The sequence below is a fragment of the Euleptes europaea genome, chromosome 8 (genome assembly GCF_029931775.1).
Source record: "Euleptes europaea isolate rEulEur1 chromosome 8, rEulEur1.hap1, whole genome shotgun sequence".
NCBI lineage: Eukaryota > Metazoa > Chordata > Lepidosauria > Squamata > Sphaerodactylidae > Euleptes > Euleptes europaea.
In genome coordinates, this window is record NC_079319.1 from 58495867 (window position 1) to 58519939 (window position 24073).

Consider the following 24073-nt stretch of genomic DNA (forward strand, 5'->3'; position numbering starts at 1 on the left):
GACCTGGTGCTTGCACAGGGGACTACCTTTACCTTTTTACGTACATCATGTCTGGGTAAATTCCAGCTAGGTTAGAATACCTATTCTAATGTGATTACCGAGGCTCATATGGCTGTGAATCACAGGCACCTATTAGTTGCTACCTGCGACATGAATAATGGTGTACAGCTCCACTCTTCATGGCTGTGTGGTTTTGTTATTTTTTTAAATAAAAGTTTTAATGCTTTAGAACTTGAACACTCATGCCGCTTGTCTTGAGAACACTGAACTAAACATTTTTAAAAGCATCAGATATCAACAAGGAAGCCTTGCAACAATGCACCATCATTTTCTGAATCTTTGCTTTTATTTTATTTAGTTGTTTGGAAGATTAACATTGTCCCCTCCTTGAGTGCAGCAGCATAGGCCTGTCTTCGATTTTTATTATAGTGCAGGGAACAGTATCTTCCCCAGCTTGCTATACAAGGCCCAGATGTAACATTATCACCTTTGAATTTCAAATAATGCAAACATTAAAAGGAAACAGAAGCACACATTCACTAATTTTCTGGAGAAAACCAAAATATGAAGCAAAAATAAATTTCCACACTGAATCTACAATCTGCACACAAGTTTATAGGTCAACAAAAAAATCAAGAGTAAAAAGTGGGAATACAATCACCTTGCTCATTTTTTATCAATGAAGAATAACTTTATCAGTACAGTACTACCCAGGACTGCGCCATCAAAAGAAAAATACTAACCTAGTCTGCTACGCCTGATCTCATCAGGAGAGACTGGTCTCAGCTTTCTTTCAGATTTGATTTCTTCCAGTATTCTTTCATGGAGGCTACGCGGTCGTGGTGGGGTTGGTTTCAGTTTTCTTGCTGAAGCCTTGAGAATATTAATACAAAAGTTGAAAAAGGAAGCATAATAGGTATGTCACAAAAGAGATTTTCAGAAATAAATTATCATGGTGCAATAAATGAAACATGCGGATTACTATGTATTTTAGCTAAATCATGAAAACAATCTTCTCAGTTGCTGATTTTAGCCATCATGATTTCTATACATTTCTTTTTACTCTTAGTTGTCCTCAAGTACACTCAAATTAGGGCTGTTGATTCGGTTCGTCCCGAACCGGAAAAAAAGCCGAATTTCCCCTGATTCTGTGTTTTTAGTTCGGATGGAACCGAACTCAAAAAAGGCAGGAAAACGGGGAGCCAAATTCAGCGAGTTCCGGGTGTTCGGCGAATAAATTCAGCAAATTCTGGGTTCGGCGCAGCAGCATAACCGTCAGTTGGAAAGCAGCATTCTCCTGCGGCCAATCGGTGGCCAAGCTGGGTCTTCTTCCCCACCCTTAATGTGCATCTCTGACAATGGGGGGTTGCAATTAGCAGAGCTTGCCGCCCACGCCCAAAGCTCTCAGCCCCGACAAACAGCTGAGCTGCGGGGAGCAAGGGCGGGGCAGGTGCGAAGAAGATGGAACAGAAGACATCCACAGTAAGACCCATTTTGGGGCTTTTCTCTATAATTTTTCTCCTGTGTGTGTGTGGGGGGGGGAAGCAGTCTGTGTGTGTGTGGGGAGGGAACAGTTTCTGTGGGTGGGTGGGGAAGCCAAAGGGGGCTTTCGCCTGTTCTGCGGGGGGGGGTGCCCCCTGATGGAACAGAAGACATCCACAGTAAGACCCATTTTGGGGCTTTTCCCTATAATTTTTCTCGTGTGTGTGTGTGGGGGAAGCAGAGTCTGTGTGTGTGTGGGGAGGGAGCAGTTTCTGTGGGTGGGGGGGAAGCCAAAGGGGGCTTTCACCTGTTCTGCGGGGGGGTGTGCCCCCTGATGGAACAGAAGACATCCACAGTAAGACCCATTTTGGGGCTTTTCTCTATAATTTTTCTCCTGTGTGTGTGTGTGTGGGGGGGGAAGCAGAGTCTGTGTGTGTGGGGGGAGGGAGCAGTTTCTGTGGGTGGGGGGGAAGCCAAAGGGGGCTTTCGCCTGTTCTGCAGGGGGAGGTTCCCCCAGTCTCTCTCTCCCTGGTTTGAGGGGGGGGGGCTTCAGTTGTGTGTCCTCAGGTTTTCCCTCATTCATAAGATCGGTTAGGTCTATTTTGATGCTTGCTCAAAACTGGTTTTCAAATTGTGACTTAAAGAATGCATTTGCCTGGTCGCAAACGTGTTGCTTTACATGGTTTGCATGGTTGCAAACATGTTGCTTTGCATGGTTTGTATGGTTGCAAATGTGTGTTGCTTTGCATGGTTTGCATGACTGCAAATGTGTTGCTTTGCATGGTTTGCAAACTTCTTCGCACCTGCCCCGCCCTTGCTCCCCGCAGCTCAGCTGTTTGTCGGGGCTGGGAGCTTTGGGCATGGGCAGCAAGCTCTGCTAATTGCAAAACCCCATTGTCAGAGATGCACATTAAGGAGGGGGGACCCCTTTCGGGGCCCAAATCTCAGCTCCCCGACCCAATCTTTACAAAACTTGGGGGTTCTTGCAAGAAAGGTCCCCTCAAGCTATGCTGAAAGTTTGGGACCTCTACCCCCAAAAATGCCACCCCGGAGCCGCGTAAAGGCGCCATTGTGTTTTTAATGGCTTTATTCGGCCGAATTTTTCCCCGAACTCCAGATCTCATGCCGAATTGCACGGACCCAAAGCGGGGGAGTTCGGACTTTGGCATTTCCCGAATAAAAACGGGCCAAATTTTGCCGAATCCGAATTTTACCAAAAAAAATTTCCCAACAGCCCTAACTCAAATAACAAGCCACAGGACTTAATAACATCCGCTATGCAATCTTAGATTCATTCACTTACTCACCAGTGTAATATATGATATTATATACAGAGAATGCCTTTCCATTCTCTACATTGCACAAACACAAAATTATAAATGGGCACGAATCTGACATCAGAAATATCATAATATTTAGAAACCAGCAGATGCACAAACTCTGTAAAAACACAACAGGGTATTCTACCGTTAAATGAAAACTCATCATTCCTCTACAAAAGAATTTCAAAGGGGAATTCAACACTAAATTGCAGATTAGGATTTACCAATAAATTTAATACTAACCCCACCCCCCGGCCTTAACAAGGACTTTGGATTTCTTACTCACTACAGATGCTAATGCTTACATATCCCAACCTAAATTCAGCCCTATCTGTAACTTTTTAATTGGATCTGCTTATTGTATCAAAACCAATGCAGGAATCAGAAAGCAAATTTAAAGTGTACAATAATGCAAAAGGGGAAAAAATCCACTTAAAATAATAAATTTCAATAAACTTAGTTTCACATAATCTGATTTGGAATATTAAAAATTAAAGATGGACAGTATAAGCAGTATGGTACAAAAAAACTCACTGATTCTGAATTAGATCAGATTTAAGGTAGCTGCAACAGAACCCAATCTCTTGTTTTTTATTCCTCAGACATCAAACCTAAGAGAGCCTCTTATTTGGTTGTAATTTTTGTAAGCCCCATTTAGAAATTAAACTCTCTTTTCCATTTTGTCAGAAAGGAATAAACAGGGCACAGAAAACCAAGATTGGAAGCAGGATTAAATAGTAAACAGTGACTTAGAGCTTCTCTTTTCCTGGATCCCTAGGTACATGAGTGCAAATAAAAACGGACCATGATTAAAGCAGTGAGAAGGGTATATGTGTGGTTGTGTAGACGTACAGCAGACAGGGAATAAAAGACAGCCGACAGGTTTGTCAGGATGATCCATCAACTCAACAAGAAGTTTTCTCAGAGTCTAGAACAAAGGTAGTGCTTATTGCGAGCATGAGGGAGAGGAGGGGAGCGCATTTGGGCAGAGCTGCACTGCTCAATGTGAGTATGAGGAAATAAGGGAGAGGCTGCCTGGGCAAGAACTGGCCACCCAAAGGGTGTAAAAGCATGGCACCTGGGGAAAGAAAAATGTACTAAATGAAGAAGCAACACAATGGATGTTGACAAGGAAAAATTACAGAAACAAAATGAACACAAATCTTGAAACTGAAATTAGCAATGTATAATTTGATCAATTATGTATGCTAGGTCAAGTTTTTAATACAAGTAAGCAATGATATATTATACTGAATAGTAAAAAGCAGTTAAGAACATTGGCTCTTAATAATAGCAGTTATTTTTTCTTATGAGAGTAATTAACTGATATGCGGCTAGTATGTTGCTAATATTCGACATTCTTTGGAAGGTTCAATAAACTTGGATGAATGGATAGTATGTATGTTATAATTCTTTTCTCTTTAATAAAATTTATTTTTTTAAAATGAAAACAAATCAGAGGGCTTCACTTTAACAATAATTCTTTAACAATAATTCTTAGTGCCAAAATGCACTAAGGGTAGCAGTGGGTTGGTTAGGAAGAAAATGTTTGTGTTTTCACGTGTTCTAAAATGCTCTTCAGGTGGGAGAAGCTTCATTTTAAAAGTGCCTAACACAAAATATATAAAAAGTTGTATAGAGGAAGGCAATGGCAAACTGCCTCTGACAGCCTCTTGCACTGAAAACCCTACAGGGTTGCCACCGGTCGGCTGCAACTTGACAGCAACTTCACATAAACACACATATTCGATAAAGAACATATTGGATTACGTACTGGATTTAATGGAGGTCGAGATCGGATGAAGTCCAATATTATTTCATGGGCACTCTTTTTTAATCGTGGAGGTATATCTCCATTGACCTGAAAAAAAGAAAAAAATTAATTAATGTTTTGACTCAACATCTGCACCACCTGGCAGTACAAGCTGGGTAATGCATATTTAAAACAGTCATGAATGTCAAGAACCTCTAGTCCCGTGTTGGCGAACATATGGCACACGTGCCATTTCCGGCACGCGTAGCCCTCTCTGCCGGCACGCAGCTCTCTCCCTCTCTCAGCTGAGCTGCGGCCGGCACGAGAGAGGAGCATAGTGAGGGACCTCCCCACAAACGGCCAGGAGACAGGAGGACGAGCGAGGGGGAGGCGAGGGGAGGCGGAGACACGCGCTGCCAGCTTCTGAGCGGCCCGCCGGCCAGCTGGGCATCGGACGAGCGCTGGCGGGGCGGAAGGCGAAGGGTCAGCCGCAGCTCATCTGTTTGTCGGCGCCGCTTGCCTCTCCAGCTCTGCCCCACCCACCCCCACTCTGCTGCTGTTCCCCACCGGCGCCTCCGGGGCCAGGCTGGGTGCGGGGCCCACACACGGCCAGGCCCAGGGGTAGCTCGGGTTGTGCTCGGGCAGGGCCGCCAGTTGGGGCGGCGCTGCCGTCGGGGGCCGCGGGGCTGGGCGGCGAGGGGCAGCGGTGCCGGGGCCCCCGGGAGCAGCACTGGCGGTGCCGTGGACGGGGCAGGCGGGGCACTCCTCTGCTTGCGGCAGCCAGAGCCTTTCTGCGTGGCGGCCGTACTGCGCTCCCTTCAGAGGGGGCGCCCTCTCCGACTCCTCCCTCTGGAGGCCGGGCCGGGCGCGGTGGAGGTGCCGCCAGCGGGCCAAGGAGCATGCCAGGCCCCAGGCCGCCCCCCCACTCGCCCTGCAGCGGCACGGGGAGTGGCGGGCCTGTCGCCTGGGCTGGAGTGAGGGCGGGGTTGTTGCCCCGGGGGCCGCACCATCGGCCGCTTGCCTTGCCTAGCCCCTGGCCCTTGCGATTGCCCCGCCCGTCGGGAAGACGGCCCACGCCATCCCAGTCACGGGGCAGGCACCGCCTCCTCTCCCTGCCACCCCCCAGCTGGGTTGCGGTGGGAGTGGGGCGGCGGGCCCCTCCCCGATGCTTCTGCATCTCCCTGGGGCCTTGGAGCAGTTGGGGGCGGGGCCGGTCGACCGCCAACCAGCTGGGCTGCGGCGGGACAGGTGCTACAGGCAGCCGGCGGTTACGTGCCCGCCCTGCCCGGCTCCCCTGCACGCTGTCGCGTCTCCCGGGGGCTCTGGGCAGGCTGGGGGTTGGGGCAGTGGTGGGTCTTCCTGCTCCCCGGCAGCGGGCGGCCCTGCGGGTGGGTGGGTGGGTGCCGGGACGCAGGGGAGTCCTGGTTTGGGCTGGGCTTGGCGGCCCGCCCGGGACACGCTTCTGGGGGGCAGTCATTCTCTGCCTGAGACCCTGGAGAGCCGCTGCCCATCTGGGTGGAGAGTACTGATGCACCAATGGGTTGGTTCAGGATAAGGCAGCCTCATGAGGAGGGGCTGTGGCTCAGGGGAAGAGCCTCTGCTTGGATCCAGAGCCTCTGCAGAGGATCCAGGATCAGTCCCCAGCCGCTGTAGTTAAAGGATCTTGGGTAGCAGGTGAGCCATGGCCCCTCCCCTGACTCTCCAGGGTGTTGGGCGGAACGTCTGCTTGCCATGCGGAGGGCATGCCAAGCCTGGAGCTGGGCTGAAGCCTCAGTGTTCAGGTTGAATTGCCGTGTTGGCACTTGGCGGTGGATGAGTGGGTTTTGGGTTGCAATTTGGGCACTCGGTCTCTGGAAGGTTCGCCATCACTGCTCTAGTCCAAGGGATTCCCTGGGTGAGCAAGCAACACACAATATTATAAAACCCTGGGGTGTAAGTCTTTACACCTCAGTCTTAGAAGCTGCCACCAGCCTCTTTGTCTACTAAACAGCCAGAAGCCAAGGGGCAAGTTTCCAACCTTCCTGGGATTAAAGTCAAGAAAGACACCCCTGCAAGGTAGACCACTTGCAGGGTGAGTTTCACAAGAAATTATTAACTTGGTAGGTTTGTCCACATAGGCCTAGGTACTGGAATTAGATTGAAGCCTCCTGAAGACAAAACACCAGAAGATTATAATTAAAGTGATTAAAATTGTGCAAGAATATTTCTAAAAAACAGTGACAGTAAGGATTAAAATAAGAAAGCTAAATCAAACAGACTAACTACACAATAATAGCACTGGCTTCAATTTCTAGCTGAAGTTCTCCAGCATTCAAAGTCCACTCTTATCCAAGAGCATGAATGGACAGACAGCAAGTCTGACCCACAAGACAGATACAAAATCAAAGGTCTGAAGCTGAAGTTAAGCTGTGGCAATCATTTTGTGGTTGGTTCCTGTGGCAGCCATTTTGTTGCAGCACCCACATATTGTGTCAAAATTCCAAATGTCCCCGCAGGTTCAAAAAGGCCTGGGACCCTTGTCCTAGGCTCATCTGAAGAAACCTTTGGATCCCAGACCTATTTTAATAGCTTCCTTTGGTATGTAAGAAATAATAAATTTAACTTTTACTGAAATACTCAGTGGTCTTCTCTTTTTATTTTGCAGGCTTACGACTTACCATAACCTTCCTTAAAGTATAGCGTTTCGATCGAATATCATCCATCAGCATCTCATACGGTGTGAGCTGATATTCTATTGGAAGAGGGTTGAACTGACGTTCTTGAACTTTCTTCAGTTTCACACCGTAGCGCAAATCTCGCATCACCTGAACCCAAAATCGGGCCTGAAGAATCAAAAAGAAATATTTTCAGATTTTTATTATGGCAATGTAGGCCTATTCAGACAGCCTAGCCAACCTATCAAAGGATGACTATAAAACTATAAAAGTCTCAAGAATCAGAGGCTGGAATTCAAAGACACACATTTCTTTCTGCTCACACACTGGAGCTATTCCACTTGAGCTACCCTTCCCACCATAGCACCTTGTACCTCCTGAACAACTGCTCCTGTCCAGGGATGTTCTGCAGACCCAGGGACTGAAGTTAGAAGGGAGAATCCGAGCTGAACCACGTAGTACAGCAGCCATGGGTTTGACCTGTGGCCACCAATGCCATTTTACAGAAGAATTTGACCATTGAAAAAATGCCATGAGGTCTTTATCCGCCCCCACCACAACTTTTCAAGTATTGAACAGCCTGTTTCAGTACTTGAAAAGGTGTGTGGGAGGACGATCCCTTGGCCCCTCTGTGCAATGGGCCCAATCAGCATTTTTTTTAAATTGTCAAATTCTTCTGTAAAATGGAGTTGGCAGCCATGGGTCGATCCTAGGGTTGCCAGCCTCCACGTGGTGGCTGGAGATCTCCCCCTATTACAACTGACCTCCAGGCAACAGAGATCAGTTCCATTGGAGAAAATGGTCGCTTAGGCAATTGGACTCTATGGCATTGAAGTCCCTTCCCTCTCCAAACCTCGCCCTCCTCAGGCTCCACCCCCAAAATCTCCAGGTATTTCCCAACCCGGAGCTGGCAACCCTACTCAATCCCGTGGATGCAGTAACATGCAGTTTGGCCCTCAGTACAGTCCCTACATGTGCATGGAAGCACCTTTTAGGTATGTTCCACTAGAATTCATTTTTAAAATGCAGCTTTTGTCAAAGTTCACTTTTTAAAAGTCTAGTACATTTCATGATAAGGTTTGCAAAATAAATATGGAGCTCCCTCCCTTTGTCAGGCAAACACACACATGCATACCAAACAGAATTAACATATAATCATCATCACAATAAAATAGCATATTTACATATTTTTTGCCACAATAATCGCTCAGGAAAATCTTACCCAATCAGCATTTTTTAACTCATCCAGATCTGATTCATCACTCCCTTCTTTATCCATTTCCTGAATCTTCTTCAAATTCTACCAATTAAAAGAAAATGGACAAATTTATTTAAATAATCAAGTTATAGTGCCATAAGTGTGTGAGGAAAGAAAATAAATATTTAATAGTACTTTAACTGTTACAGATTTCTTCTGATAGTTATTACTTGAGAGAGCTATAATAAAATTTACAAACAACATACGCTGCAAAATTGAAGATAAAACATGAATAGCCTTACACGGGACCATTGTACCTGTGGCACCGCCTCTCCTGGTACGCCCCTCAGAGAGCTTTGTGCTCTTTGAACAGCAGTTTACTGGGGGTCCCCGGTCCGAAGAATGTGTGGTTGTTTTCCACTAGGGCCAGGACTTTTTTGGCCCTGCCCCCAGCCTGGCGGAATAGTCTTCCCAGTGACATCGGGGCCCTGTGGGACCTTATGGAGTTCCACAGAGCCTGTAAAACAGAACTATTCCACCAGGCCTACAACTGAGGGCAGCCGCGAATTATTCATCGTTGCTGGCCTCCTCATCCTCCCCCCCACTTCTTGTTATCTGTCGGGGTGATCTGCTGTAATCCAGTTCCATGGTGGCGACTGGTTTGTTTAAATGCCATCTTCTGATTATTTAGTATGATCTTTTAACTTTGATGTTTTATGGTTTTTATGTGATTTCAGAAAGTATTATCTGTACTGAGCCCAGCTTGGCTGGAAATTGAGGGCAGGCTATAAATTTGAAAAAATAAAATAAATAAAATAAATGAATGATGATAACAACAACCTATAAATGCCTAAAAGTTTATTAAATCATTTTAAAACACACACACTTGATATGTGCTTCAAACTGGCAAGGGAGATCTGCATGGAAAAGTAATCCTTTGTGCAAGGATTACTCCGCTGGACTAACTTTGGTTCATGCATTGGGGGTTCCACTCGCTGACGTCTTTGTATGAGGCTGTTGCACACATTCCAGTAACATAACTACCTCTGGTTCTGGCTCATAAATGAATTATAATATAATGAAACATTGCCTCTTCTAAATTCCAATAGCTCTAATTCAGTATTTAAGTAAATGATCATTTGTGTATTGCATTAGGGTGTCTTTTAAAATGCATCCTTCACATCTTGGCCAATTAAAATATGTACGTACTAAACCACTTCAATTGATGTTTGTTTGTTTTTTGCCGTTAAGTCATAGCTGACTTATAGCAACCCCATAGGGTTTTCAAGGCAAGAGACGTTTGGAGGAGATTTGCCATTGCCTGCCTCTTTAGAGATCTCCCATCCAGTTACCAGCCAGGGTATGTAACTGGCCCAAGGTCACCCAGCAAGCTTCTATGGCGTGAGTGGGGATTTGAACCTGGGTTTCCCAGGTCCTAGTCCAATATAATTCCTAAAAACTTAAATGTTTCTATTTACATAATGAAAAACTATTACCCATCTATTGGATAGGCCGGTTATTTTTAACATCTATCAACCCCAAATTTATGCAATTTTTTAAAAGCCTGTAAAATGTGAAGGGCTAAATTTTAAAACAGAACAGTAAAACAATATCTTCAATGGCCAAATGCTAATTTAAATGGATATTTTCATGTATTGTAAGCAGACTTCCTTATGGGAAGAATTTCTAATTAAAATTTAATCAGTAGAATGTGTCTGAGTGCATTCATAAACTGAATTGTGAAAGGGGGGAATACAAGGGGGACTGTATTATCTTCTGACATCTACAGAAACTTACAAAAGGTTTTCTGCTCCATACATTCATGAACTTCAGGAGCAGTCCTGGCAAAAATCTCACAGCCATAGAATGATTTCCATGGAAATTCTCAAGACTTGTTTCAAATTTACCGTATGTAGAACTGAAGATCATGGGCTCATATCACGTTAGGAATGTATGGAAAACAAATATGAATGTTTTATTTTTTGTTCTGTTATTTAAGCAGTCAATAGGGTTTAACTTCTCCAATACTACTTCCTTATAGGAAAAAGTACTGCTTTATTCAGCTGCCAGATGGGAGGTTATGTAAGCTGCTTGCCAGTACAACAGGGGGGAAAACCCCACTCACAAATTGAAGAAAATAAATCTAAACATTTTAAACATGCCAGGAAGCAGAGTAAATAGTGCTATTTCTGCCCAAGCCATAATTTGCTACAATGTCCAGTAGCTTGTCCTGTCTATTTCTGGAGACATTTTTTGACAAATTACCGTGCTTCCAATTTTAACCTTAAATCATACATTTATGTATCTGGGACACCACATGCACAAAGCCCTGAATTGCTTATGCTGTTCCATATCTGGATGTGCAAGCCATTACAGCAGTATATGCATAACATGAGATGCACAGGGGAATATTCAAATATGCAAAATGGTTTATGCATATGAAAGGTTCTCTCTGCATGAAGAACGTATCTGCTTCTCTTGAAAAAGCTTCCTTCTACATGCAGAGTAAGTTGTTTGGTTCATGGCTGAAATCTGAAACTCAAGGTTAGGGGAATTGTGCTATGGATTACTATATCCCAGCCCCTTCCAGTTTGTTACTAGTTACTCCTCCTCAGGCCTTGCTGTTATCCTTCCACAGAGAGATTGAGACAACAGACAGCAGTACTCTTCTTCTTCAGCATGTCTTCATTCAGACCATCAAGAAACAAAGACTGAGACCTCATTTGCACACACTTGGCAGCACGGGAGATGCTTTCACATTGTGTGATCAAACACTGCTCGGGTATGTGTGTAAATACAGGAACCACTGGGTGGGAAAGGCCAACAAGTTTCTGATATTGACACATCTATTACACTCACGTGGGATGGCACCATGAAGAAGTGGCTTCTATCCAACTAAAGTCTGTTAACTGGTTGTGAGAGAGTGTCAGAAGGTGGGCACATGGCATGTGTTTCATCCCAAGCCCCTCTCAGTACCATTTACTTCTGATAACGTAGTTGTATTAGATGTTTTTGCAATCATGCCAATAAATAAGGTTATGGATGGATGGATAACGTAGTTAGAAGGGAGGAGAAATGGGCGGAGTGCAGGATGAGAGATGCTGGTGCAATTGCAATTACCGGTACTTACTCTAACAAGTACAAAGGAGACTCATAGCACCTGCGTCATGGGTGGGATACTGCAAGCAGATGTTCTCAAGCTTTCTCTTCTCCCACCACCATGACCCCTGAAAAGCCAATGTGGAGGGTTGGGCAAACCTCACCAACAAAGTATCATCTGAACCGATCTGAACTAAAGTGAAGACACACAATTGCGCTCAGTCCCTTATGCTGGCAGAGGCAGTTTGGAAGAGCAAGCTCTCCAGTTGTGCAAGTGTGTATATGTGCGATTTCGCTCAATTCTCTCTACCTGGTATATTACCCATGATAGTCCTCTGCAGCAGCTTTTCAGAAGTCACAGGAGGATGCCAAGGGTTACAGGAAGGCAAGGTACTTATGGGGCACTTTCACAGATGCTAAATAATGCCCTTTCAATCCACTTTCAATGCATTTTAGTGATCGTTTGCAAGTGGATTTGGCCATCTCACACAGTAAAACCCAGTGGCAAAGCACACTGAAAGTGGATTAAAAGCGCATCATTCAGTGTGTGTGAAAGCACCCATAGTTTCTGGTATACCACCACACGTGTTTACAATATGTTTATCAGATAGGAAGCAGTGTGGAGACAAACGGTTACCTGCAATTAAGGTGATGATGGCAGGGAAAGAAATAGCACAGGAAGGGATCAGGATGGGATAACACAGATAATGAAAGGTTTTGCATAGAACTGTTCATGCTTCCAATTCTCCTCTTATCCCTTCTCACTCTCTAGAGTGATATCACTGGATCTCCCATTCTTCATTAATGTTAGGTCATGATCACTAAAAAAAGCTCTCTCTTGATCCAGTTCAGGATGAGCCAGCTGATTTGTAATGAATTATTGAGACTATAATAAATAATATGAGAGCACATTTAATCACACACAATTCCTGCTACCAAAAGCAGCCACGATCAGTAGTCAGAGTGACAAATTTTATTCATTCCTTATCCCTGCAAGCTTAACTGCTAACAGGAGGTTATAAATTGTTCCTGAAAAATTAATGTTCCTAAAAGGGGTTAACATCTGTTGTGGAAGATGATACAGAGAAATCACCCTCCAGAGATCTTTTGAAAGCTTTTGCTACTGACAGAGAGTGAAGCTTTTCCTCTTTCCTTTAAAGAATGTTTGCTCTAGTTTTACTGCTTTCACTCGTCAGGGAAAATGTTTACTTAGGGGAAGGGAAACCAAATATGGCAACAAATAATAGTTTGGTTGAAGGTTTGTTCTGCTAAGTCTAGAAAATACAGAGGGTTTTTTTTGCATTTCTTAATAGTAAAATCGATTTACCCTTCAGGAAGAAAGGCAAATAATTCTGTTGTTAGATCAGGTAAGAAATACTGTCCTCACTAGCTATATTTTGATGAATACACAGGAGTTCGGATCTAGTGATGTGCGAATGGAAATGCAAATTCACTTATAACAGGTCCACTTGAACAAGTACGAGCACTACATATACTGCAATACCTGCAATTAACTTGCACAATGTCTTTCACAAGCAGAAATGCTAGTTGGGAGACAATAAGTTTAACTTAGCGCAAGCTGCCAGTTAAGTCTTTTTAGTACATTTCTCCTTGCGCAAGAGTCCTAGCAATTTTTTGCTTGATCCAACCGAATATATTAATATAATAGTAATGAACATGAATCTAGTAAATATCATAGCATGCTCACAGCCAATACGCATCTAAATACAGATGATATATATGGTTCAAGGGACCAGGATTCAAATTATACTTTACTGTCCGGAATTGACAATGGTCCTGGCCCCTCCTGGCCCATGTCAGTCCCTCCCCCGCCCCAGACCAGGCAACATCAGGGCAGCTGGTGACGGGGAAGAGCAAGGGACCACTGTATCTTGCTACTGGAGGAAGCAAGAAGCTGCCGATCAGCTGGCCTGCTCCCAGGCAGGGAATGCTGATAAAGGGGTTGGGAGTGAACTGCATAGCATGGAGGGGAGGGTGGCAGCCCACACTGCCATGAGGCCATCACCAACTCTCTCTTCAGTGGGAAAGAGAAGGGTGAGGAAACACCGCAGGGACCATCCCATCACTCATCAGAGTGGGCATGGCAAGCAGCAAGGGGGGGGGGGTCTGGGCAGGGCTCTGCCTGCATCCACGGCTGCCCAGTGAGCAGCTGGAGTCTTGGGAAAATGAGGATGGGAAGCAAGGTCCTGTCCAGCCCCTATAAGAAGCTGGGAGGGGCAGGAGGAGGGCAGAGACAGCACACCCTCTATAAATGAGAGGCTTTTCCCCGGAGGCTGAGGAGGAAGCAGGTGGGCGAATCCATTCTGGGGAACAAGACAGCCAGGACACAGGAGGGTGCAGGTGATTTAACCCCTCCACGACCCATTCTGAGACCTAGCCCATGGAAAGGACAGACCAATGGCAGAGGGGCACCCGACTGGGGTTGCCCCTTATTTACAAATGAAACTTTAGATACAATCGGCTTCACTGAAAATGACAGAGGAAATGTAAGATCTCTATAGTTCCTACTTTAATAGGTTTCAGGTCAAATACGACAAAGGATGTTGCTAGTGACAATTAATTTTTTGTTTCTTTTAAGAGATCTCTTAAAATTTTTGTACACAAGAACAAAAATGTAAACCATTGTAAATAATCTACACCCATAATTAAATGTTATACCTCAGTGGCAAATATTGGTTATGTGAATGTTAAGTGCCATCAAGTCACTTCTGACCTATGGCAACTCCATGACTTAATGACCTCCAAAACATCCTATTGTTGCCTTGCTTAGTTCTTGCAAACTGACTGCCCTTCTTAGTCTCAATCTCCTTCTGATTTCTTGGTTGCAGACTCCCTTTTTTTGTTGATGATAGAGACAAGGAATAGAAAATCTTAAACAATTTCAATCTCTTCACCATTAATCTTAAAGTTGTGCAATTTCTCAGTAGTCATTACTTTTGTTTTCTTGATGTTCAGTTGTAATCCCAATTTGTCACTTTTTGCTTTAACCTTCAGAGTTGTTTCAAGTATTCACTATCATCTGCATATCTCAAACAGTTAATATTCCTTCCAACAATTTTCACTCCACCTTCATCTAAATCTAATCCCGCTTTCTTTATGATATGTTATGATATGTATAGACTGAATAGATAGGGAGATAAAATACATCCTTTGTCTGACACCTTTGCCAACTGGTAACCATTCGGTTTATCCATAGTCTGTCCTAACAGTAGCCTCTTGTCCAGAGTACAGGTTGTGCATCAACACAATCAGATGTTGTGGTATACAATTTATTTTAAAATCAACCACAGTTTTTCATGATCAACACAGTCAAAAGCATTCTGTAATCGATGAAAAACAAGCTGTTTTTCTTCTGAAATTATCTTGTATCTCCAGTAACCAATGTAAATTTGCAGTATGATCTCTAGTGCCCCTTCCTTTTCTGAATTCAGCTTGAACATCTGGCTTTTCTTGTTCCATATATGGTAACAGTCTTTTGTAAGATTCTGAGCATCACTTTACTCATGTGAGAAATTAATGTGATGTTCCTATAGTCTTAGATGTCTCCTTTTTTGGAACTGGAACGTAGACTGAGGTTTCCAGTCTGTGGGCCGTTATTTTGTTTTCCAGATTTGTTGACATAGTCTTGCTAAGATTTTGATCGACTCTATGGCTTCATTTCTTTTGACTACAGGAATAGTCTTTGTGCATTTTTCCTTGATAATATCTCTGATTTCAACCTATAATTCTTCCGGTTCCTATTAACTTGACCTTAGTAATGCAAATCTGTTCTTTACATGGTCTTTAAATTCTTCGGAAATGTTGTTTAGGTTATATTTTGGCACTGTGAATATTTTGGTATTTTTCTTCAGCTCTATTCTAAGTTTCGAGATTAACAACTCACAGTCTATACCACAATCAGCTCCTGATCTTGTTTTAGCACAGAGAACATAGCTTCACCACCTTCTGCTTCTTATTATGTAGTGTATTTGGTTTCTGTATTGGCCATCCAGAGATGTCCTTGTATACAATAGTCTGTTTGGTTGCCCGAAACATGTGTTCTCAATGAACAAATTATTGTCTTCACAGAATTCTATGAACTGCTCTCCTGCTTCATTTTATGCTTCCAGCCCAGGTTTTCCGACAAGAATATTTGATTCTACTTTGTTTCCCACTTTGGTGTTCAGTCACCTATGATTATCAACACATCTTGTTTAGGTATGTGATCAATTTCTTCCTGGTCACTTGCATAAAAGTTTTCAATTTCTTCCTCATCAGCATCTGTAGTAGGGATGTAAACTTGAGTGATGGCTATGTTGATAGGCTTTCATCAAGTCTGGTTGATATTATTCAGTCAGACTTTGCATTATAGCCCCTGATTTTTGCGTGCTAAATCCTGTCCCACCAGAGCAACTCCGTTTCTTTTGGGTTTGTCATTTTCCATGTAAAACACTTTGTAATTTTCTGACTGAAAATATCCTAATCCAGTCTACTTACTCCCAGGATTGTAATGTTTAAATATTCCACTTCTTGTTTTACAATTCTGATTTTACCTTGTTTCATACTTCTCATGTTCCTGTTATATGTGTTGAACAAATTTCTACTTTCCTCTTGCGTCCATTCACATCAACAACTGAATGTCCTTTCAACTTTAATCCAGTTGCGTCATTAAGAATAGTGCTACTTGTCCTTGTCCTCTGCTCTTCCCCAGTAGCTGATTGAGTACTATCTGAACTAGGAGCCTGTCTTCCAGCACTATACCTTTTTTTCATTTTGGATTGTTTCATCATAGGGTTTTCAAGGTAAGGGTTGGTCAGAAGTAGTTTACCATTGCCTTCTTCTGCTCAGTTTGAACCAGGATTAGTTGAAGTGTCACTGTTGTTGTCTATGACAGATCCTCTGCCAGTGTCACCTTTCACTATTGCACAAGCTACCCTTCAAGGATTCCTCTGCCCCCATTCCCACCGGCACTCTGTTCTCTTCTGCTGATTCCTGAGGGATGCATCTTAGTCTGGTGTCTCAGCTGTGACCATTCCGCCTTGAGTGACTCTGCTAGGAGTTTAGCCATTTGATGAAGTCTAAACTCCTTACGTTATTATCTCAGCTTCCCTGACACACACAAACCCCCTCCCCACGTTAAGAGGTGTGTCCAAGAGGAGGCAAATATTTGCATAATTTAAACTGTTATTTTAATAAATTTTATTCATGTATCTACCATGAAAATCATCTATGGATGCTTAACAGAAACTGCTTGCTCGTCTAATGAAAGTTCATTGTGTCTGTGCTATGTTAATGTTTAAGCATTATGGGCATGTGTCATATACGTGCACTCACAGTAATGAATCCTGTTATTAACTTTACTTCACTAGTATGCCACCTGTGATTATTTTGTCTTTTCTTAGCTGGAACTTTATGTTCATTTATACGTATAAGGAGCTTACTGAACAAAATAAACAAATCTTTAAAAAAAGGAAAAAAGCAAGGATGAAGAAAGGAAAATGTGATAGAACTACACATTTTAAAGGCCATGTATCTTGGAAATAGGCCTGGAGTAACCATTATACTCAGTGACAGTCCATCATTTACAAGATAACAGAAACTCTGGAGAAATGTGTCAGAATCAATGGTCACAGTAATAAGAGAAATATTAGCAACAAGAAATATAGGGCTGGATCCTATGAGGTGTGAATGGAAGGAGTTCATAGAACACAGATCTCTCTTCCCCCTCCCCTTGCTGACTCCTTATCTCTCTCCCCCAAATTTACTACTGAGATTTGGGGGATCCATAAGAACAGGCTGGGATGTAGCATGGAGGACTGCTGCAAGAATGGAGAATTGGCAAAAACCCACCACCTCCTTCCACAATAAGAATATGTCCTATTTGCACAAGAAGGGAAGGGATGAAATAAATAATTTTTCAAAAAATTTGCAGTAGGTATGCCAGATAAAACAGAAACTGACCATACGAAGTATATATTTACAACCAAGGCCAACAAAATTAGGCATCACCCAATTTTACACTTCCACAGATAAAGGGAGTACATTAAGGTGATGTAGCTTCAATGCTACTGCACACTATTTTGCAACCTGTGAGGTAACTGGTAATTTTGCTACTGCACAGTATTTTGCAACCTGGGTGATAATTGGTGAGCTATCTCCCAGCAGGAACCTTTTGGTCCATTCACCCTCACCATCACCCATTTCCCTAATCAAAGCGTCAATAATATTGGAGCGGGCTGATTTATAGAGGGGACACCTAAAAAATACATGCTCAATGGTTTCCAGCTCCCTTGCGTTACAGGGGAAGGGAGGGGACTATTTCTGCTGCTTTCCTCTCGAGCTGCAGCCACCTATGCTGAATCCCCCTCTGTTCTTGAGAATCCTTTGAAATGGCAGGAGCAGGAGATTTCGGAGGGAAGCAAAAGAGGCTAAGGGGAAAGGAGAAGGGGAAGAGATCTGTTCCATGAATGTCTTCGGTTCATGGATCAACGAATCTACCCACAGTTTCTCCTCCCCCCTTCGTTTATCAGCATTTTTAAATTGTGACAGTACCATCATTTATGAGTTATAAATATGTCTTTTCCAAGAGTCTAACACACAGTAATTTACAGAAAAGTGAAACATCCCTTAGAAATAAACAAACCTCAAAGTTCAAGCAACTTTTGCATCATTTACCTCTTTAGCACTTTTAATTCTGGCCAAAAATGTGTACAGCTCCATTGTTTCTGCAAACAGCGCCCGACATACTGCTTGATAATGATTTGGTGCATCTGATCCGGTTGGTAGATGAGCAGCACAGAGCTAGGAAAGAAAATAAGAACTGTTGTAGTGTCAAAAGCATCACTGTTCTTGCTCTGTACAGAGTTCTTAAAACCATTCCAGGGAATCTCTCTTTCTACACACATACATTGGTATTACAATACACGTTCATCATATGTTGACAAATTTTTCCTTATTTCATCATCCAGTCGATATGAAAGTGTTTGGAATGGCTTATGTCATCCATGAATGCCTAGTGCTGCAATGCCATTATCTTCTCCATCAGCACATTCAAGAACAATAAATGAGTGACAGAATGACAGGTGGATTCAAGATTGGTTCCTTTATTGCAGTGGTTTTCAACTTGTCACACTAACCTAAGGTGTCTTAAACAGCGGTAAAGACAATTTCTGATATACAGCAAAGTGTTGCAGTAAAAGATATACTGAAAAGGAAAGTAACTGACAAGGGGAAAGAAACCCCAAATTGCTTCCACTGGGCCATTTGCGCTTGAATAGCTATTACAGAAGACTTGAGTAGGAAAAGGAAGAACAAATAATAAACTGAAAGGCTGGAGATTGGGTTTAAATGAAAGCCTCAGATCTACAGATGGTGAAGGCGATTGCTTTAGTGCATACAGGGTTGCCCGGTTGCTTGGGCTTTATCCGTAATCTGGGCATGACACCAGGCACCTAACTGGCCTATTAGCTAGGCTGTATTCCCAATAGGGTTGCCAACCTCCAGGTGGAATATGGGGATCTCCAGGAATTACAGGTGATCTCCAGACTACAGAGATCAGTTCCCCTTAGGGTCGCCAACCTCCAGGTACTAGCTGGAGATCTTCTGCTATTACAACTGTTATCCAGCCGATAGAGATCAGTTCATCTGGAGAAAATGGCTGCTTTGGCAATTGGACTCTATGGCATTGATGTCCCTCCCCTCCCCAAACCCTGCTGGTGGCAAAGAGGGACCTGGCAGCCCTACTTGCAACCCTAGTCCCCCTGGAGAAAACGGCTGCTTTGGAGGTTGGACTCTGTGGCTGTATACCCCACTGAGGTCCCTCCCCTCCTCAAACCCCACTCTCAGCAGGCTCCACCTCTAAATCTCCAGGAATTTTCTAACCTGGAGTTTGTTTGTTTTTGCCATGAGTGGGCAACCCTAATTCCCAGCTTTTGTGTTTGGAAAAGCAGAACAAGATTCTAGGCTCTAATTCTGAAGACAGAGGGCAAAACATACAGTTTTTCTTTCTAATTTATGAAGTGGAATCAGGTCTGCTGTGTCTTCCTTTTGTTCTGACCAAGGAGAGGTCACAGCCGTGACTGACAGGAAGCAGAAGGGAATGCTTTGCTTCACTACTGCCACAAGCTGCTTCTTCCGAGCTTGCCTTCATTGAAGGCCTGCAACAGTTCTGTCTGTGGCTGCTTCCATATGGTTACAACTCCTTTTATTGCCACTACAAGAGTCCCCATGGCAGTTTTTTCCACACTTTCCTTGCCTCAGTTCCCCCACAGCCACCATGGTCATTTATGTATGGGGTTTTTACCTGAGGCTCGTTGCTCGCTGGACTCACACCTTCCTGTTGAGTATCTATGCACCAGCAGTTTTCAAGCTCAAATCAAGTCTCCACCCCTTTAAATGCTGCTTTATAACTGGCTTACTTTGTAGTGCTTACTGTGAGAGAAAATCCCCCCCAAACCCAATTGCCAAATTAAAAAAGCATTTTAAGAAGAAAAAACAAAAAAATGGAGCAATCTGAAAGGGGGGGGGTTGGAATCCAAACCTCGTTTTTAAAAAGCCTTTCTTCTGCTCAGAAAGAGCTCCCAGGAAGCAGGAAGCAATTGAATCCCCGCATCTTTACACGCTGCTTTGTAATTGGTTGCATGCTTTCTGTGATAGAAACCAAGCTTGGGTGTCCCATGCTTTGCTTTATGCATGGGGATTTCAAGCGTGCTGAGCTCAGGGGAGAGGGAAGAATTGGGTTAACAGAGAAACAGGAAGGTCCGGGATTTGTGAGGGCTGGCAGCAAGGTCATCTCTTAATGGACAGGACAGAAATATCATGCATAACTCCAAAGAACAACTGAGATAGACTGGGGGCGAACGTGAGCAAAAGCACCCATGCATAAATGACCACAGTCTTCACCACAACTTGAGGTCATTTTAAAAATATTTTAACAATCTATTGCCTCAATCTGCTGGCTCCTCTCGCTTTTGGCTTTACTTTTTAAAAGTTAATCTCTAGGCTTTTTTATTGCAGAGATAAGAGGTGCCTTATATTTTATGTTCCAACTATATATTATGTTCCAACTAGGCCAAAAAAGTGTCTGCAGGATGATTTGCAAACTTCCCTGTGCATGCAACTTCTATCAGCAACCTTTTGACCTTCTGTTCTAGGAATCACCAGCAGAGAGCCAGCAAAGAATGGCAGCTCACAAACTTCAAGATTTTTACTCAGCTTGAAAAGGTATAGATCAGGGGTCCTCAAACTACGGCCCGCGGGCCAGATCCGGCCCATCAGGGTCCTGAACCCAGCCCCTTTAACTGGTCACTTCCTCCCAGCTCCCTACATACAGCCCCCCTCCTACAAAAAAAAAGGTTAAACGGACACGGGCGGCACGAAAGCAATCAACTGTACTGTGTGGCGGGCGGCGAGGTCCTGGGACTTCAAGTCCCGGCATGCAAAGTGACGTGCACGTGCCGTTTTAAGCCTGCGAGGTGCAGGGGTAGCTGGCCGTAGAGCCGAGATTGGAGCAAAAAACCGAGAGGGAGGAAAAATTTCCGTTGTTTGGGCCCGGCTTGTCTGGAATGACGCCTCCGTGGTGCGTTGGGAGGGAGAGAAGCGTGGGGAGGTAGGGGTAGCAGAGCGGCCGACGGGCGAGCGGGTGGGAGGTGACGCGCGACTGGCATGTGTGAATACGTATACAAGTGAATATGTCTTTCTCTGCAAGGTAGGGCAGGAGGGGGAGTATATGGGGTTTAGGAGGGGGGAGTTGTGCATTAGACGCCTTTGGAGCTAATGAGGGAAGGAAGGGGTGTGTGCAGGGTGTGGGGGGTGTATTATTGGTCTGGGAGCCATGTTGCCAAATTTGCATTGGCCTCCGTGTAGGGTGGCCGGCCTGGCCTGTTAGGTGGGGTGTGATCTGCAGAAATCCTGGCATGGAGCGAAACATCCGAGCCTGCCCGCTGCAGGTAAGCCCCCCCCCCCCCTTTCATGGGGCTTCTTCAAAAGTTGGCAGCTCTGCTGGGAGGTGGGCAACTTTTTATTTTATTTATTTACTTACTAATTTCATCCCCTGCCTTTCTCCCCCTTGGGGACCCAAAGCAGCATACGTCCTTCTCCTTTCCTCCATTGAATCCTCATGACAACCTTGTGAGGTAGGTTAGGCTGAGAGTTTGTGACTGGCCCTCCTAAGAGGGCTCATGCCACAGCTGCATAATGAGTGGAAAGCTGCAGGGGAAGCGGCTGGTGTTTTTTTCCTAGTGTGGAGAGTCAAGACGTGGGAAAGGATTTGCCCTGGGTTGCACAGCCTGGAGAAAGTGTGCCTTTCAATGGCCTGATGCAGCGGGGTGATAGCAGCTTTTTCTCCTCTGGCTCTTTTGTCCATCCTCCTTTCCCCTGCCTGCTGTGCAGTTCATCTTCTTTCAGCAGGCAGGCAGAAGGAGGCAGAAAACAGTGCTGAAGGAGGACCAGGTGAGAGATGCAGCAGTTGCCCCTTCTCCTACTGCAGAAGGGGCTTTAAAGGGATGTGTTGCAGACCTGTAGATTGCAACCTGCACTTCCTGATCATTGCCAGCCATGCAGCTGCTCAAAGCGAAAGTATCTGGGCAGCCAACAAGTTGGCATCCTTAGGTTGATGGGGGAGAATTGCAGATCCATGCAGGCTCCTCCAGTAGTTCCCTATGAACTCCCAGTCACCTGGCAAGCTGTTGTTGGAAAAATACTGCTGAACTAGATGGACCTTTTGCATTAATGCACTACTGAACAAATAGTCCCTGTTTTTAAGCAGCATTTGTTAATTCCCAAATGAAACATCTGAAATCTCCAACCAGATCCAGACTAACTGATGAACACTTGCATCACTTGCTACAACTAGCAGTGACAAATATGGAACCGGATATTGACCATCTCATTAGAAGAAAGCAGGCCCATACTTACCATTGAAATATTATAAGTTTATGTTGATTAAAATCATTCTTCGTTTTAAATATTGCATCATTTCTCTTATTTTTTGTGCACTACAAATAAAATATGTGCAGTGTGAATAGGAATTTGTTCATATTTTTTTCAAACTATAGTCCGGCCCCCAACAGTGTTTGAGGGACAGTGAACTGGCCCCCTGTTTAAAAAGTTTGAGGACCCCTGGTATAGATAAACATATGCGAAATCAGTGGCCATTTATGCTGGGTCAATTTTGATGTTTGCTCAAAGCTCTTTTTTTAAATGCGACCTTTAAAATGCTTATTCACAGTCCCGACTCAAAAGGAGAAATTCCACCACCACCCCACTCACTTGCCTGCTCCTTCTTCCTACCATTAGCAATAGTCATCTGCACAGCTAAGCCTCGGCTGTGTGATTTTGCATGCTTCCTTCAGGGGATTCTTCGAGGCGGGGGTGGAGCAAACACAAAAGGTCACGCTAAAGGGCCTCTTAAGAAATGCGAAGCAGGTATGATTCGCAGTCACTTCCTGAATGATGGTTCAGCATGAAAAACTCAAAAAAATATGCAGGGCACTTCAGCCTGGAACGCACTGCTAATTTCCAAGCATAAATGGCCAGTAAGTTTCTGCATGGCAATTAAGTAGTGTGATAACAGGGCTGGCCCTTGAGACTTATCAAAACCTATGGAAATAATATTCAGAAAGCACATGGGTTTTAGGGCTCATTTATTTCTGAGAAACAAAATAAAAGTGTAGATTAAAAGAGCATCATTTTATGCTTTTGCCAATCAGCAGAGAGTCAAATTATGTGAGTGGAAGTGCTGCAAAACTGAATTTCTGTGACACTTTTATTTTCTGAGCCGTTTCTGGGCTGCCTAGAAACTGGGCTACAGCATTCACTTTTTGTTTAGGCCAGTAAGAAGATTAGAGTATTTCCATCTACACTGAGAGGTTGCAGGCAATAAATAAATAAATAATTATGTAAACAGGAGAGTCTTGCCAACTCTGCTGTCTGGGTTCATTCTCATTTGACTGGCTCACCCAGCCAGTCTGGTATTAACAGAAAACACAACTTAGAAGAGATCAAACAAAATCTCTGGCTCCCTGTGAATGTACTCCATCAAGGGTGAAACCAAATTACAACCAAATATTCACAACTGACTGACCTGTCAGAGCTCACTTGGCTACCGCATAAGCATTCTGCAAATAAAGACACGAAATCTGCATGGTGACAGCCCAGTCTGAGTGGGATCACAGTTCAAAAGATACAAGTTTTCCCCACCTCTAATCATCATTTGAAAAAAAGCCTGTATCACTATTCTCTTTTCTCTGGACAGTAACAACAACAACAAAAATTCCCATGGAACCTAAAAGACCAACTATTGGTGTTACTCCAAATAAGTAGAGTAAAAAGGAAAAAAAAGCCTGAATGTCTAAGATTGTCATGGATTCGCTATACTAAGGGAACAAAACAAGTTCAAGTCTGCAACACAAAGCAAAAGCCTCAAGTAAGGACCTTACTTAGTCCCTGGGAATGGAAACTTGCCATACACACTTGCACTGTCTGTTATCTTTATGGGAACTCTTCCCATGGCGAACTTGCAGAGGGTTTCCTGCTGGCAACTATGAGGCAATCATAAAGTGTAGTT

At 44.0% G+C, this 24073-nt stretch overlaps 1 protein-coding gene across 3 annotated transcripts in view; it reads right to left on the reverse strand.

The window, feature by feature from the left end:
• Positions 1 to 24073, reverse strand: part of SPIRE1 (spire type actin nucleation factor 1) — a 121769-nt gene that overhangs the window by 34855 nt on the left and 62841 nt on the right. For all 3 annotated transcript variants that reach the window (XM_056854718.1, XM_056854717.1, XM_056854716.1), the window contains 5 exons: positions 18184 to 18309; positions 8434 to 8511; positions 7215 to 7379; positions 4579 to 4665; positions 744 to 873 (listed from right to left, as the gene is read on the reverse strand). In XM_056854718.1, the coding sequence (XP_056710696.1) occupies positions 744 to 873; positions 4579 to 4665; positions 7215 to 7379; positions 8434 to 8511; positions 18184 to 18309 (586 nt within the window). The remainder of the gene's footprint in view (positions 1 to 743; positions 874 to 4578; positions 4666 to 7214; positions 7380 to 8433; positions 8512 to 18183; positions 18310 to 24073) is intronic.